The sequence below is a fragment of the Perca flavescens genome, chromosome 2, assembly GCF_004354835.1.
Source record: "Perca flavescens isolate YP-PL-M2 chromosome 2, PFLA_1.0, whole genome shotgun sequence".
Classification (NCBI taxonomy): Eukaryota; Metazoa; Chordata; class Actinopteri; order Perciformes; family Percidae; genus Perca; species Perca flavescens.
Window position 1 is genome coordinate 24,483,943 of NC_041332.1, and position 14,650 is coordinate 24,498,592.

Below are 14,650 nucleotides of genomic sequence, written 5' to 3' on the forward strand. Positions count from 1 at the left end.
GAACTGAAACTGAGACAGGAAGTAAGATGATGAAGGGGTCCAGGATAATGTTTGAGTCACTCGACAAAGCTGCAGCATACTTGAATGGCTCCCAGAAATGGTTGATAGTGAAACAATTGTTGGGAGATTCCCCAAAAGGACACTGAGAGTCAAGAGTGAAAAAATGCTGGGGTTTAAAACTGCTCTCGCTGGTTCCTCCTGCACCACAGAAACCTCTCAGTTATTTCCCACAGCCAATCATCACTTTCCTCAGCCATGGGAAATGGTACAACCCATGACATGACTTCTCTTTAAATACATTATGGTAGGAATAGAATATGCAGTTCATACTGTACACACATATGATGTGACATATCTGCTGCCTGCCTCCATGTTATGTTATGTACGTGCTTTCAATGTGGTCTCTGTGACTTTTCTCCTTTCTCGTCTCTTCTCGTCTTTGTATTGTCTTTACTGCATGGACTGCTTTAATGCCTTTGCCATCATCTGTGCTTGCTTGTTTGTGTACCACTTCTTTGCATGTTTTAATCCTTTTTGTTTAGGCCTGCTGTCATTATAGATGTAATGTAACTCATTTTAATATGTTAACCATTGTATTTTAGGATGCCTATTGTCGCCTGGCCGGGGACTACAGCTGGAAATTAGCCGTTGAGGCTAAAGCTGCTCCTTTTACTGTACAGTTAATTAAGGGGGACTGTCCACAATATTATAAACTAATAAACTAAACTAAACACACACTTACAAGCACAAGTAATACATTCCATTAGTTATTGAGAAATAGGTATGTACTGTAAACCTTATGTAACAAAACTTAAGCTACTGACGTGGACAAAAACAACACAATGGAATCCACTACTTAGACTGTTGCTGAGTTGATCGGATAATGCTGATTTAGCTTCTGTGAAGCAAGCACAACTCTCTGGGGTCTATGAAGAAGCTTAGTCATTCTCTACTCACTGGGTGTAAACAGCAACTTCAGTATCTATAGCTGATTGGGGGTTTTACACTGTGGCTTTTTAGAAGATAAATTATTAGCATTTAAAAATGAGAATACATCTTGCAATCAAATATAAGATTATTGTTAGTTTTCTTATCATTTAATATAATCTTTTTATAATTTTTGTGCAATTTTAATAAAGTTATACAATCTTAAAGCTGCACAACTTAATATTCTTATATCAACAATGGGTCTAGAGAGCTTTTTAGCATCTCTCAGCTTGTTTTTGGTTTTACAGCCTACAACTGTTTTGGTTCAGTTTCTCTGCTATGATTAACGTTGCAGAATGCCGTCTTAAGCAGAAGGACAAAGTTAGCGACTGGCTAGTGAACATAGTGGAACATTTAGCAGCTAAAGAGAAGAACAGAGCTAAAAGCAAAGTGAATATTTGACTTATATTCATCGGGTGGCCAGAAACACGACTCCAAATGAATGCTAATGTTGCTCCGTTCTCAACTGTATTAGTAAATAGACTGCTGTTTGCTAACATGTCAGAAAACTCAGTTAACACTTTGTTAAATTTACTTATAAATACTTTATGTGTGTGTCTTTTAGCATGATCATGATCATCATATGTGCGTGTAGCTGTGAGCAGTATGAGCTGTTCAGATTGCCCTCCATTACATTCCATACTAAGAAACACACTTGAGAAAGCCAGCCAATCGTGCTGATTGTTCCAGCAAGTGAAGGTAATGTACCCAGCATTGGCTTATTGCAGCGTACTGATAGCATTGTGCTAATCGCGGCCTATTGACTTTATGATCTCCTGAGGTTCGCGGAGACTGATAAGGCTTAGATTCCCACGTCTTTGCTTTTTCACGACCCTTTAGTCTGCGCTTCTGTGATTGTGGAATGACCTCTTTAACGACATTGTAAATAAGGATTAGGATGGGATGCAGAAGAACAAACATGCTATAAAAGTATCATGCTTTTTGTATCCTCCCTCACACACTTGTTCGATTCACATGACATCTGAATCACATTATATGTTTCATGCGTGCGTGTGAGCGTGCGCGTACTCCAAGACATGCAAATGCAAAACATCTGGGTCAGAATTCGGATCACAACAACATATCAGTGTATTTTCCCTCTCTCTCTCTCCCGCTCTCTCTTTCTCTCTCTCTGGTATACCTGTAATAACCAGGTATAAACACACTGTAACCTGGATATGAGGGAAAATGTCCTGAAGGGCGGAGGAGAGAGGGTGGAGAGGGAAAAACAATGGCGTTCTCATACCTCAGGAAGGAAAGTCTTGCCAAAAGCCCCCTCTGTCAAACAAGTGTGCAGCGTGCCAGGAGTGTGTACCTACATCAAACTCCACAGAACGGAGGCAGGAGAGGGTTATCTGCCAACATACTGGCCTAGAAATGAACACAGGGGAGGTGAAGAATGAGGGCAGGAGGGTCTTTCTGGAAAGACTTCAAACAGTGTATATAAACAGTATGTGAGAGTCTATTATCAAAATGTCTGTGAAAAACAATGCCGTATACTCTATTCTTTACAGCACGGCCAAAAATGTGTCGGTATGCCGAAGCATGTATGTGTGGGTGTGTCTGAGTGTGACTGTAATTGTGTGCGAGTCCCTTTGATGTGACCATCTGCTTGAGATCTTAAGGACACGTCAAGCAGACGGCAAAAAACTAGTGGCGATGAAGGCCGACTGCGGCATCTCCTCACGTCGCCTGTGTCTTGGTCAAAAAGTTGCACCTGAACACAACGCAATAACTACAGTCGACGGCTAACTAGCATGTACGTTCTGCACCTGCGTGAGAGGAAATAACTCTCTTTTTCAGGCGGCGGTAATTCATTTGTCATTTATAAAGGGAAACCGGATATATAAAAAAAGTATATTATTAGTTTATTTTGTAATGTGTAGGTATGTAGATTGTTATGATAATCAGTTTAGGCCTTTTAAGGAAGTTATGTGGTTAATTTTGAAAGGGTCAGAACTGATATGACATATGATACATGAGGGGACTTGTTTGTGTGAAGATGATTTAACTTGACCCAAGCGGCAGGTGGGGAGGAGATTCAGATTGAGATTGTTTCCGGATGGAGACAATCACAGAAACAGCACGCTGCAGGCTGACGCTGCAAACCACACGCTTCCACACGGAGAACACTACTGAAGACAGAGACTCTGAAAGACTATTCTTGTTTTCCCCCAACACAACTTTTGTAAATACACCTTTTAAAACCTGACCTAACCGGCCAAAGAGCGGGCTTGCGGAAAGGTCAACGAGAGACACTGGAGCTACTCCAAGCACATGAGCAAGCTGTATCTCCCAATGACCTACGCCAGCAGGCCCGGCTCCAGAACGCGGAATGGCACGGTGGCTGGGTGAGTCCGTTTAACACAGCAAAACCCCTCTTGGGTAGGAAAGTATACACTCATCCAGGCCAGCTTAGTCTCATTCTCACATTAAACGCAACATGCAGGGAGAAGAGAAAATATATTTAATGTTATAAGCTAGGTTAGCCTTTAGTAGCTGTGTTTCTTTCTTGTTGAGCCCAGTTAGCTTAGCATTGTAACAAGACCATACAGCGGTAACAGGACAGGTTCCACTCAGAACAGGCCTCGCCATGGTCGACCAAAGAAGTTGGGTGTGCGTGCTTGGCGTCATATCCAGAGGTCGTCTTTGGGAAATAGAGTGCTGCCAGCATTGCTGCAGATGTTGAAGGGGTGGGGGGTCAGCCTGTCAGTGCTCAGACCATACGCCGCACACTGCATCAAATTGGTCTACATGGCTGTCGCCCCAGAAGGAAGCCCCTTTTAAAGATGATGCACAAGAAAGCCCACAAACAGTTTGCTGAAGACAAGCAGACTAAGGACATGGATTACTGGAACCATGTCCTGTGGTCTGATGAGACCAAGATAAACTTATTTGGTTCAGATGGTGTCAAGCATGTGTGGCGGAAACCAGATGAGGAGTACAAAGACGTGTGTGTCTTTGCCTACAGTCAAGCGTGATGGTGGGAGTGTCATGGTCCGGGGCTGCATGCGGAGTGCTGCCGGCACTGGGGAGCTACAGTTCATTGAGGGAACCATGAATGCCAACATGTACTGTGACGTACTGAAGCAGAGCATGATCCCCTCCCTTTGGAGACTGGGCCGCAGGGCAGCATTCCAACATGATAACGACCTCAAACACACCTTCAAGACGACCACTGCCTTGATAAAGAAGCTGAGGGTAAAGGTGATGGACTGGCCAAGCATGTCTCCAGACCTAAACCCTATTGAGCATCTGTGGGGCATCCTCAAACGAAAGGTGGAGGAGCGCAAGGTCTCTAACATCCACCAGCTCCGTGATGTCGTCATGGAGGAGTGGAAGAGGATTCCATTGGCAAGCTGTGAAGCTCTGGTGAACTCCATGCCCAAGAGGGTTAAGGCAGTGCTGGAAAATAATGGTGGCCTCACAAAATATTAACTCTTTGGGCCCAATTTGGACATTTTCACTTAGGGGTGTACTCACTTTTGTTGCCAGCGGTTTAGACATTAATGGCTGTGTGTTGAGTTATTTTGAGGGCTACATTGTAGCAAAGTGTAATTTCTTCAGTGTTGTCCCATTAAAATATATAATGAAATATTTACAAAAATGTGAGATGTGTACTCACTTTTGTGAGATACTGTACCTACACAAGTAGTTATGTATGGCTGACAATGTCTTTGGTGTCTCAGCACCTTTAATCTACTATCAAACATAAACTCCCTTATCCTTACTGTCTGTCCTATTTTCAACTCCATTCTACCTGATACCTTTGCTGTGTGTGTGTGTGTGTGTGTGCATCAGTCAATTCAAGAACTAAAAATAATTCTTATTCTCAGTAAGATATCATACAGCCAGACACTTTAAGGTATCAAAACAAAAAAAAATCCTATATATAGTTTATCCAAACAATCTACATCTCCTGCATGTTACAGATGATCTCTGCCCCAGACACCCAGACGAGGGGAATAAACCAGCCAGGAAGTGACGAGGCATGCTGAGCCAGGGCTGATTCATCAGTTGGGGGAAAAAAAAAAATCTTACCATGTTAAGAAATCCTTTTAAAAACATTCCCAGATCTGCACCTGGATCTGTATCCCTGCCAATAAATTACATTTCCACCAAATTTAATTGAAATCCATTTTCTGCTTTAAAAGAAACAGACACAAGGCAGTACTGTAAAAACATATCTTGCCGCTGGAAACTAAAATGTAATTAATGTAAGAATCCACAACCTTTTCATATTCTGTACATAATTGCATATAGTATACTGCTCCCATAAAATAACTACAGACACCTAGTTCCTCAACATCCATGCAGTTAGTCATTGGCCAGGTTGCATATACAGAGGAAAAAAGTTTTATTTATTTTCTATAAAAAGTAATACATGGTTTTCATGCACAGTGGGTGATGAAACACATACCAATCTGCTGAAAAATACATAAAGCTAAAGTAAGAATAATGACACGCTTCTTTGTATTTGGTATAAGAGAGACTTTTGTTGTTGTAACTGGGAGTTCAGCAAGCTGACTTCCTGTTGTAAATTCCCCTTCATGCAGTGGTTTCCTGTTCAGAGTACCATAGCTAGGGTGAATGATTGCCAAAGAAAGAAGTCTCAAAACTCAGAAAAACAGCAGAGGTTTCTGAGCCCTGAGAAGTAAATCCGTGATACGATGAAGATAAGAAATACTGTAAGTTTAGATTTTTCTAAATTAGACTTTTCCAATCTTAGGAAATGTAAAACCAAGGACACTTATTGTCAAGATATATCAACATGAAGTTTAAATAAGCAGAAGCCCAAGACAAAATAATCTAAAACATCTATATTTTTTCCATATATAAGTATATCCATGTATGAGATCAGTCATACAAAGTTGAATTCTTTGTTTCCAAGGGGAACACTTCAGCCGTATATGTATTCACAGCTGAGTTGGAAGCGTGAAATAGAAATGGAATGAACTCCAACATGTTACAGTACAGTACCAGTCTCTACACAGGAAGCCGGGGAGAGAGTGTGTGTCAAATGGGTGGGGAGAGGAGAGGCTGTTTGGGGGGAGGTGTTTAGGCTGGCGTAGACTGACGGGGGAGACCAGGAATGTGACCTTGCACAAGCACAGCGACTCCTGTACCGTGTATGGAGGGGTGGCAAAAACAAAAGGTGGGATAAGGCAGACTCAATCAAAGATCAGGAACAAGTAACAGAAAAAGAACATCAGTCATGAGCTATTATTGACTTGGCTCTAGGCTAAGGGAGCTTCATTACATCTGTCAAAGCACCTTCTCAGATGAGAACAATGTCCTCAAAGGGCATGCTGCTGCAAGGTATAAACAAGGAGAAAGTAGCACAGGTCACAAAAGAGGAAAGCAAGTTACTTAGTATTAGAGTTTAGATTCTCTGCCCGAGCCCGACCAATATGTCCCGCCACTATCCTCGGGCCGGGCCGAGCCCTTTATCAAGCATTTGTGTTTTTTTAATCATTACTTTATTAGCCTAATTGGGTGGGGAGAAAGCTATGCCTCTTCAGCTTCTCCCGTAGCTCTGGGTATATGTCCTGCTCTGACTTGAGTGTGAGGTAAACTGTGCTAAATCGTGTCTCCCCCATCTGTAGCACTGTCTTTGATAAATGCGCAACCAGGCCAGATTGTTTCAGATATCTCACGAGTCCTTTAGCAGCAGATATAGCCTCTTCTATACCCGGCGCGTTGTCGGCCAGTGCGTCGGCATGCAGACCGTATTAATTAGGTGATCGAGACAAGAAAGTCTCCTATATGATTCCAGGGCTTTGATTATGTTGCTGCCTTGATCTGTTACCTACAGGTAAAAGGAAATGTAGTTGACAACGTCAGTTATAACGGCCCATGTATTCAAAAATTGTCGGGTTTAAATCGGGCTCGGGCTCATACTTACAGTTAATGTGTCGGGCCGGGCCGGGCTCAAACACAATGTGCACAGGCTCGGGTAGACTCAGGCTTGATTTTTTTGGGCCCGATCTAAGCTTTACTTAAACTACTAAATATCAGCTGCAGCAAGCTAAATATGAAACTAGAGCTAGCAGATGATTATCTTATCTTAGCATAAGGACTGGAAGCATTGGGAAACAGCTATCCTGGCTAGCACCATAACTTGTGCTTTTTAACATTTCTGTTGTGTATGGATTAAACAAACCAGACAAATTCATTAGTAACATTTAGAGGTGCTGGTAGGCACTTTCCCTTTGCTCTGTACAATGGCAGGCTGGCTGTCTATACCTCCATATTAAGTGTACAGACATGAGAGTGATATTTAAATTCTCATTTAGCCCTTAGCACGAAAGCAAATATGAGTATTTTCCAAAATATTGAACTTTAAAAGAAAGTGAAGTGACTTCAAAATAATGTACTTCCTTTGAGTGCACACACTGGTTGTTGGCAAGCTACAGTCAAATAGAGGGAACTTTTCTTTTTTAGATTATTTTTTGGGCTTTTCCACCTTAATGGACAAGACAGGTGAGCAGAGAGAGGGGGAAGACATGCACAAAATCGTCACAGGTTGGAGTCAAACCCTGGACCTCTGCATTGAAGCACAAATCTCTAAATATATGTGCGCCTGCTCTACCCGCTGAGCCAACCCAGCCACAAGAGGGGACTTTTCAAAGTGTGTAATAATATGATGATAAATACTGGGGGCGTAATTTTCATCAGAACAGTAAAAACACAGCCAGCGTTAAATACCAGTAACATGAATTTGTCACTGGACTTCCAAGAAGGGAAGGATAGTGACTTAAAGTGAAATGAGAGATAAAAGAGTGTAGGAAACAAAAAGGAGAGCCAGACAAACAGAAATGATGAACTACCAACTTCCTAGCGCCCCTCCCCTACAGGACTCCACTGAGAGTGCTAAACCACTTCCTCTTTCCTCAGTTTTCCTTTCCTCTGAGGCAAGTACTGTCGACTATGGGGCTATGAGTCTAGGTAAAAGGTCAGGCCTTAACCCTGCGGTTCGTTACATATTATCCACATTCTTCTGCTGTATACATAATAGAGGTGTGACGAGATCTCTTCACATGACATCTCGCAATATTAAAACATGACGATATTTCTTGACGATATTTCTTGACGATATTTCTTGTCAAGGTGAAAAGTTGTCTTGTGATATCAGTACACAAGTGCAGAGCAGCAGCCAGCACGACGGCTTCTGGCTTTTACCTCGAAATTAGCATAGAAGAGCCCCCCGCCCATTCTCCAAAGTTGACTCTAGCTAAGCTTCTGCAGAGCGGTAGAGGAGTTGCAGTAAAAAAAAAACCATGTTAGAGGGTACCACTGCCCTCTTTCTTTCTCTCGCTTGCCCGAAACACAGGTCCGCAGCCTGCAGTTCAGTGTGGCTGCTGGCTTGCGTGAATCTCTCTCTTTGTTTCTCTCAGTCTCTGAGCAGTGTATCATGTTCAAAGAAAATAATTGGTCAGTCTCAGTTTGCACTTTGATTATTGACAGAAAACTAATTTAAAAAGAATAAGACAAAAAAAACTCATTCATTTTTGTTATTTTTTTACTGTTTTTATTTTTTATTTGAGGGAAACTAAAGTAGTTCAGTTAGAAGGTCACACACAGCTTCAGTTCAAAGTCAGAAGCTCACGCCACAGTTATTAGGTCTGAAGAGGTTATGCAGTCATTTGAGTTTGTGGCAAAACCTTTCACAGTGCTCATTTTTCATTTTGTGACTTTCAATTAAATAAAAGACTACTTTTCCAGTAAAATTTCATTAGTTAAGTTTTCTTTAAAATAGTGTTAAAATCTCGTTTTGTCTCGTTCTTGTTATATATATATATATATATATATATATATATATATATATATAACAAGATATAATGCCTCCCTATATATATATATGGTTGGATATTTTTTAGGCGTATTATTTAGCGCCAATATGGACGGTACAGGCTTTCAGAAAAATCTTCCCTGTTGTAATCACAACCTGGATGTTGATGTTGATAGTGTCAGACCTGGCTACGGGCATGATGAAGGTGTGTGTATATGTGTGTGTTATGGTCAGAACTGTTCCTTTAAATCAACAACAATGCCAAACATGATAGACAGATGGTTCATCCAATTGCCTGCCAGGTATTTTTTTGAAAGTGCCTGCCCTTTTCCAAACAGTTTCCAGTGACGGCGTCACAGATGGTATAACAAACCATCTGGTGCGTCAGGTGAGCCAATGCCATGTATCATTTCAAATTTGAATCCATCAAAACAACTAAATGAAAACAGTAAGTAATATGATAAAAGTTTAGTTCCTAGAAGCCTATTTTCCCCCTAAATATATCAATTGTGATGCCTAATGCTTGAAAATAGTTGTAAGCAATGGGCAGACAGCATGAAGTAGATTTCTTTTGAGCTTTTGTTACATCTTGACTTTGATTTTAACTCCATAACATACACGTCATATATCTCATCACATCACATGCATCATCTCATAGACCATGCCCAACTGATGATAAGGACCATCATGCAAACTTGACGCATGACAGTCCCAATCATCTCCAGATGGTATGAGTTATGTCATTGGCATTTCAGTGCACTAGCACTCTGCAGGCCCCGTGGAGCTCAGGCTCAGGCTATGCAGTGTCACAGGAGACCCATAAAGAACACTTCTGAACAAGAGGTTGTCAGTTGTAACTCTGCTGCATGTAGACACATCCTCTTTGTGCACAGGAAAGCCGCGACACTGACCGCTCAACAAGGTACACCCGGCGCCGCAGGGAGGTCATCAAATGAGCCATTACAGAGCGCAGGCTGTGGAAACGTCTTGTTGATCAGTGGTGTGCTTCCGTTGTCACAGACATAGTAAAATTAACCATGAATGAGCTGTCTGTCATGGCAGTGTAGCAGGAGCCTTAAGGGTATGGTGTGTGATGTAACACTGTCCCAAATGTGTCATTCCCAGGGGCTTAAATGGTGGAGATACAGAGAGAGCTTTGATGTGTCACAATGAACACTGGGCTTTGTGCTCCACCAAGTCCCCCAATACAACGCCAACTCCCAATGGCACCCCCACCCCACTCCTGGGTTCCATCACACAGACCCAGAGATGGACGTTACATAACTTGCTTACAGGAAGTCAGACTGATTTAAATGAAGAAAAATGACCAAGAAAAACATTTGACCCCTTTGAAGTTGGCAATGTGCGTTTTTGCAAGCTTTAGCCTCCTTGTAAAAAAAAGTTTAGAGTGGGCCTCTCGCCAAAAGGTAGTGCTCACATATGCACACACACACACACACACACACACACACACACACACACACACACACACACACACACACACACACACACACACACACACAAGAACAAACATACTGACAGCTTCTGCACATTTCCCATGAAAGGTTTTCACCAAGGGGCAGTAATTAGAGGGAGAGACAGAGCGAGAGTGAGGAAGGACTCCCAGCAGGCTTTGAGACAGTGGGGGAAGAATATGAAAGCCTCATCCCCACGTCGAACAGCCTCTCTGGTATTGTTTACCAGTGGACTGACGACACAGGGGGGTGTTTAATGAACACTGCTCCCCTGCCGGCTGTCTGAAAGTAGATCTGTCCATCCATAGTTTCCTGATGACCCTGTGCATTACCGGCAGACTGCTGACAGTGAGGTCGGAGCCAGAATTGGGGGGCCAGTCACTACACATTGAGTTTGTTCTTAAGATCGATTCATAATAAAGTGTGCAAAGAGGATGACGACCAGCGTTGCAGAGTAATGACATAGCATGTCAATACTGAGAAGGCTATTCATCAAGGAAGTCAGATGATGTTTGATAATTGTAGGCCAACAAATACTACACAAGTCCAATCACAAAAAAGCATGTGTACAAGGGTGTGTGTTTAAATAGATTTACATATTTTAGGCATTTAGCTGTGTATTCTTGCTTTTAATACTGTAATATCTTTTTAAACATTGAAACATCTTGGGCATCAGACACGACATCCAGTCTGGCTCTTATCTAGAAAAGGCGACTGGCTTGATGGTTTAGTAGATGAGTCTAGGATCTTATCTACACTCTCATCCAGTGTCTTATAGAACCAGTCCTCCTCCACTCAACTCCTTCCTCCCTCTTCTCTTGCTCCATGTTGTGAACACCAGACAAGGCTATCAATCAGAAATTGCACAGCAGAATCTCTACACGTGACAGACCAGACCCAGACCAGATCTATTGCAGACAAACACTTTTTCCAAGCACATGTGACAAAATGAGGAAAAAGAAATCTAACGAAATGCAACCTATTATTTGGAGTGTCAAGATGTGTGATTAAATTGAAACAATGAAAAAACAGCAAGGACGTACCAGCTTTTTCTGTCTCAGGAATGGCAGAGGTGCTCTGGGAAAGACAAGAGAAAAAGTATTATAGTTGAATAGTAGATGCATCATTATTCAAACTCATACAGTAAAATCCCTTGATCTACCGCTCTTTATACATTCCTAAATAAACATTTAACAATGTTTTTGTGTCAAAAGTAATGCAGAAACAATTGATGAAAACTATCAAATACTAGTATTTATTCAGTGTTATGATGTTGTGTTAGCTATAATTCCTTTGCATGTTCTCCCTCCCAACCAATGGACATCTTCTGATCTATCAGAATCTACACAAGATCAAAGAATAGGACAGGGGCTTTTCTGTGTGTCTTTTGAGAGTAATTGTCCCCTGTTCAGTCGGCACATGAGTGCACTATGATCAACAATATCATCATATTCTGCTCTATCATTTTAAGAATATTGTGTGCAGCTACAGTAATGTGTTGCTACACACACACACACACACACACACACACACACACTAATAAGACAACTGTAGAAACACAAATTGGCCATACACAGATACAGCAAAAACACGGTTTCTAAAACTCCAAAGTGAAACATTGTAAAATATTGTCACAGCAGATAACAAACCCACCAGAGACTTCTGAAGAAATATAACATCATTAAACGTCAGAGCACACAGTGCACTCTCCTCTGATTCACTGTTGATCCAAGACTCACGTAGGTAGGTGTGGAAACATTACTGATAAAATCCCAACACATTTTGTAGCCATACTAGATTCTAATCATTCTGCGCATGAATATTTCCTTCTTTGGCTTTGTTGTGGATTTTAGAAAATACTATTGCTTTAAAACTGGGTTTCTGGTACAAAAATAGAGCATTCAAGTGTGATTTCATTGGCAAGTGTGTGTGTGTGTGTGTGTGTGTGTGTGTGTGTGTGTGTGTGTGTGTGTGTGTGTGTGTGTGTGTGTGTGTGTGTGTGTGTGTGGAGGGCAGCAGTCAGTTGGAATGCAGAGGTCTTTCTTGCTTCTGACTTTTGACCTCAGGTTCCTTGGCTGACCTCCACACCCTGACCTGTTTTAATCCACACTCCCCCTGGAACAGATCAGACGGGACAAGGAGGACTAGGCACATTCTCAATACAATTTATCCACATTGCCTCCTGATATTTCTATTCAGATAAATACCTCCTCCTCCGTGGTTATTTTTTTCCCCTCAGGCCTAATTAAAGTGATTTAGCTGTGTCCTGCTGTGACTACTTTAAAGCCTGTTTACCCTTTGGCACCTACTTACATAACAGATTCAGAACAGCCACAGCCACACTAGCCTCTTTCACACAGCCTGTTCTAGGTGGAAATGTTGTGCCGTTATTCCGCCTCGCTGTTCTGTATAAAAAAGGAACAGACACGGAATGGGGGGACAGAGTTGTTCCGCCGTTAAGCCAGCAGTAGAGGTAGTCAAAGGGACAGCCGGACATGGTGGGACTACACACACACACACACACACACACACACACACACACACACACACACACACAAAATGCCAACGCTGTTGTGTTACACGTCATGCCTCTTTTGCTTCCGGAATGCCAACATGCTATCTAAAAATCAGACACTGGGGTTGTTTGGTTATGTGTAAAAAAAAAATAAAATTAAATATGACGTGCAGCACAACTGCATCAGCTGTTCATTGCTTTGTTATACGCTGTATTTTATGTTTTCTGTCAGAGGAGCAGAACAGTGTTCAAGGCAACTTCTATATATTTACTTTGAGTTCCATTCACAACGTGAATAAGAATGTACAGGAGTTGTACATTTGTATTTGTTGTATTTAACACACACACAAACATAGGCCTATAGCCTACATACACAGTAGACTATGGCTATAGCCTTTATAGGCTATTATAGTTCTTTATACAAACATTAGTACAAATGTTTGTATAAAGAACTATACAAATATAAAGGCTAGGCCTATATTATATACATACACACGCAAATGCACTCTATCTATTATTAATGCTTGGATCGGCTCTTTATCCGAATCCACCTTCCACTCACCTGAATGAATTATTTTCTCAGATTTAGAGACTTGCATGGACGTTTAACTGTCCCTCAGCAGTCCCTGCACTCTCCGTTACTTTTTAAACAATGTATTGTATTGATGATGTAGCCTATGAGTGTTTTCTATAACGATTTAGCCTACTTTAATGATTAGAGATGCTGCTTGTAAACGTTTCCATACGTGCAGAAATGCCACTGCAGCGGATATTGTTGAATATTAAAGCAGCAAAACTAACTGTAGCTATAAACTGGACAGAGGAAACAGAACTAGACCTTCAGCTTCTAAAATAATCTCAATAAAGTTAAGTTGCTGTTCCTCAAGTCTCTCAGACGCACTTACAAATGAAGCTGTCTGTCTGACAGCAGCTCTGTTATGTTCACATTTTAGAGAATGTTAATAATACTTTCCTCCTTGACTGTGTGTTATTTCACCCACCCGCTATTAATCAGAATGTTAATTTGTATGATCTGACCGGCCCGATCTGTAAAGTTAGATTAACCACACACCGTGGATATTATCGCTCTCTTTCCCCTTTTCTCACGCCTCTTTGTTTACATGCCACGGGTGAGAAGTCTTCCGCAGAGGATTCATCGGTTTATTCATATGCACGATCCTCACTCCTCGATGTGCATTTTAGGAATTTGGACATCCTTCGACATGGCACGCTCAGTATGATTTCCGGGTCACAAGCCGGAGGATCGAGAAGTTGAGGAGGTACAAATTTGGGAATTGGGAAAGGCCCAATGCTTGCTCACATATGCAAGTCTGTTTTTGCTAACGTGTTGTCTGATCAATGCTGGATAAAGTGTTGTCTTGGTCCTAATCTGTTTTATTCAGATTTTTTTAGAAGCCACTGGGTGAGCTGTCTGCACATACAAACTTTATCTAAAATCCAAATCTAAAAGTACATCACTAGTGGTACGTCTGCGGAGGTATGTGTGCCTATATACGTGTGTGCACATGTATTTGTGCATAATGTGCATGGGCAAAACAGCATGATTGTTGATCTTAAAGAAGGCCTGAGGGCCGAAACATCATCTAAATAAAAGAGAAATGCTTATGGAGCCAGAGTGTGCAACACTTTTTCCTACTTAAGTCTACTTCCAGAGATCAGCACTACACTTGGTGTGTGTTACTTTTCTATAATACAAAAAAATAGCATTTAATCATTTCAAGGGTCTCATTTCAGACACAAAGTGGGTAAAAATCCCCTGTGGACAAATAGCTTTATAATTTATTGCTGATTAATGACCCAAAAAAGACACCAGGGAGAAGCCACAGCCAGAGACCTCTACTCACTCCTCTGCCACTAAAT

At 41.6% G+C, this 14,650-nt stretch overlaps 1 protein-coding gene across 7 annotated transcripts in view; it reads right to left on the reverse strand.

Annotated features, from left to right (window-relative positions):
- The window catches only part of dlc1 (DLC1 Rho GTPase activating protein), a 94,508-nt gene that overhangs the window by 48,684 nt on the left and 31,174 nt on the right, over positions 1 to 14,650 (reverse strand). For all 7 annotated transcript variants that reach the window (XM_028592451.1, XM_028592461.1, XM_028592469.1 and 4 more), the window contains one exon: positions 11,298 to 11,331. In XM_028592451.1, the coding sequence (XP_028448252.1) occupies positions 11,298 to 11,331 (34 nt within the window). The remainder of the gene's footprint in view (positions 1 to 11,297; positions 11,332 to 14,650) is intronic.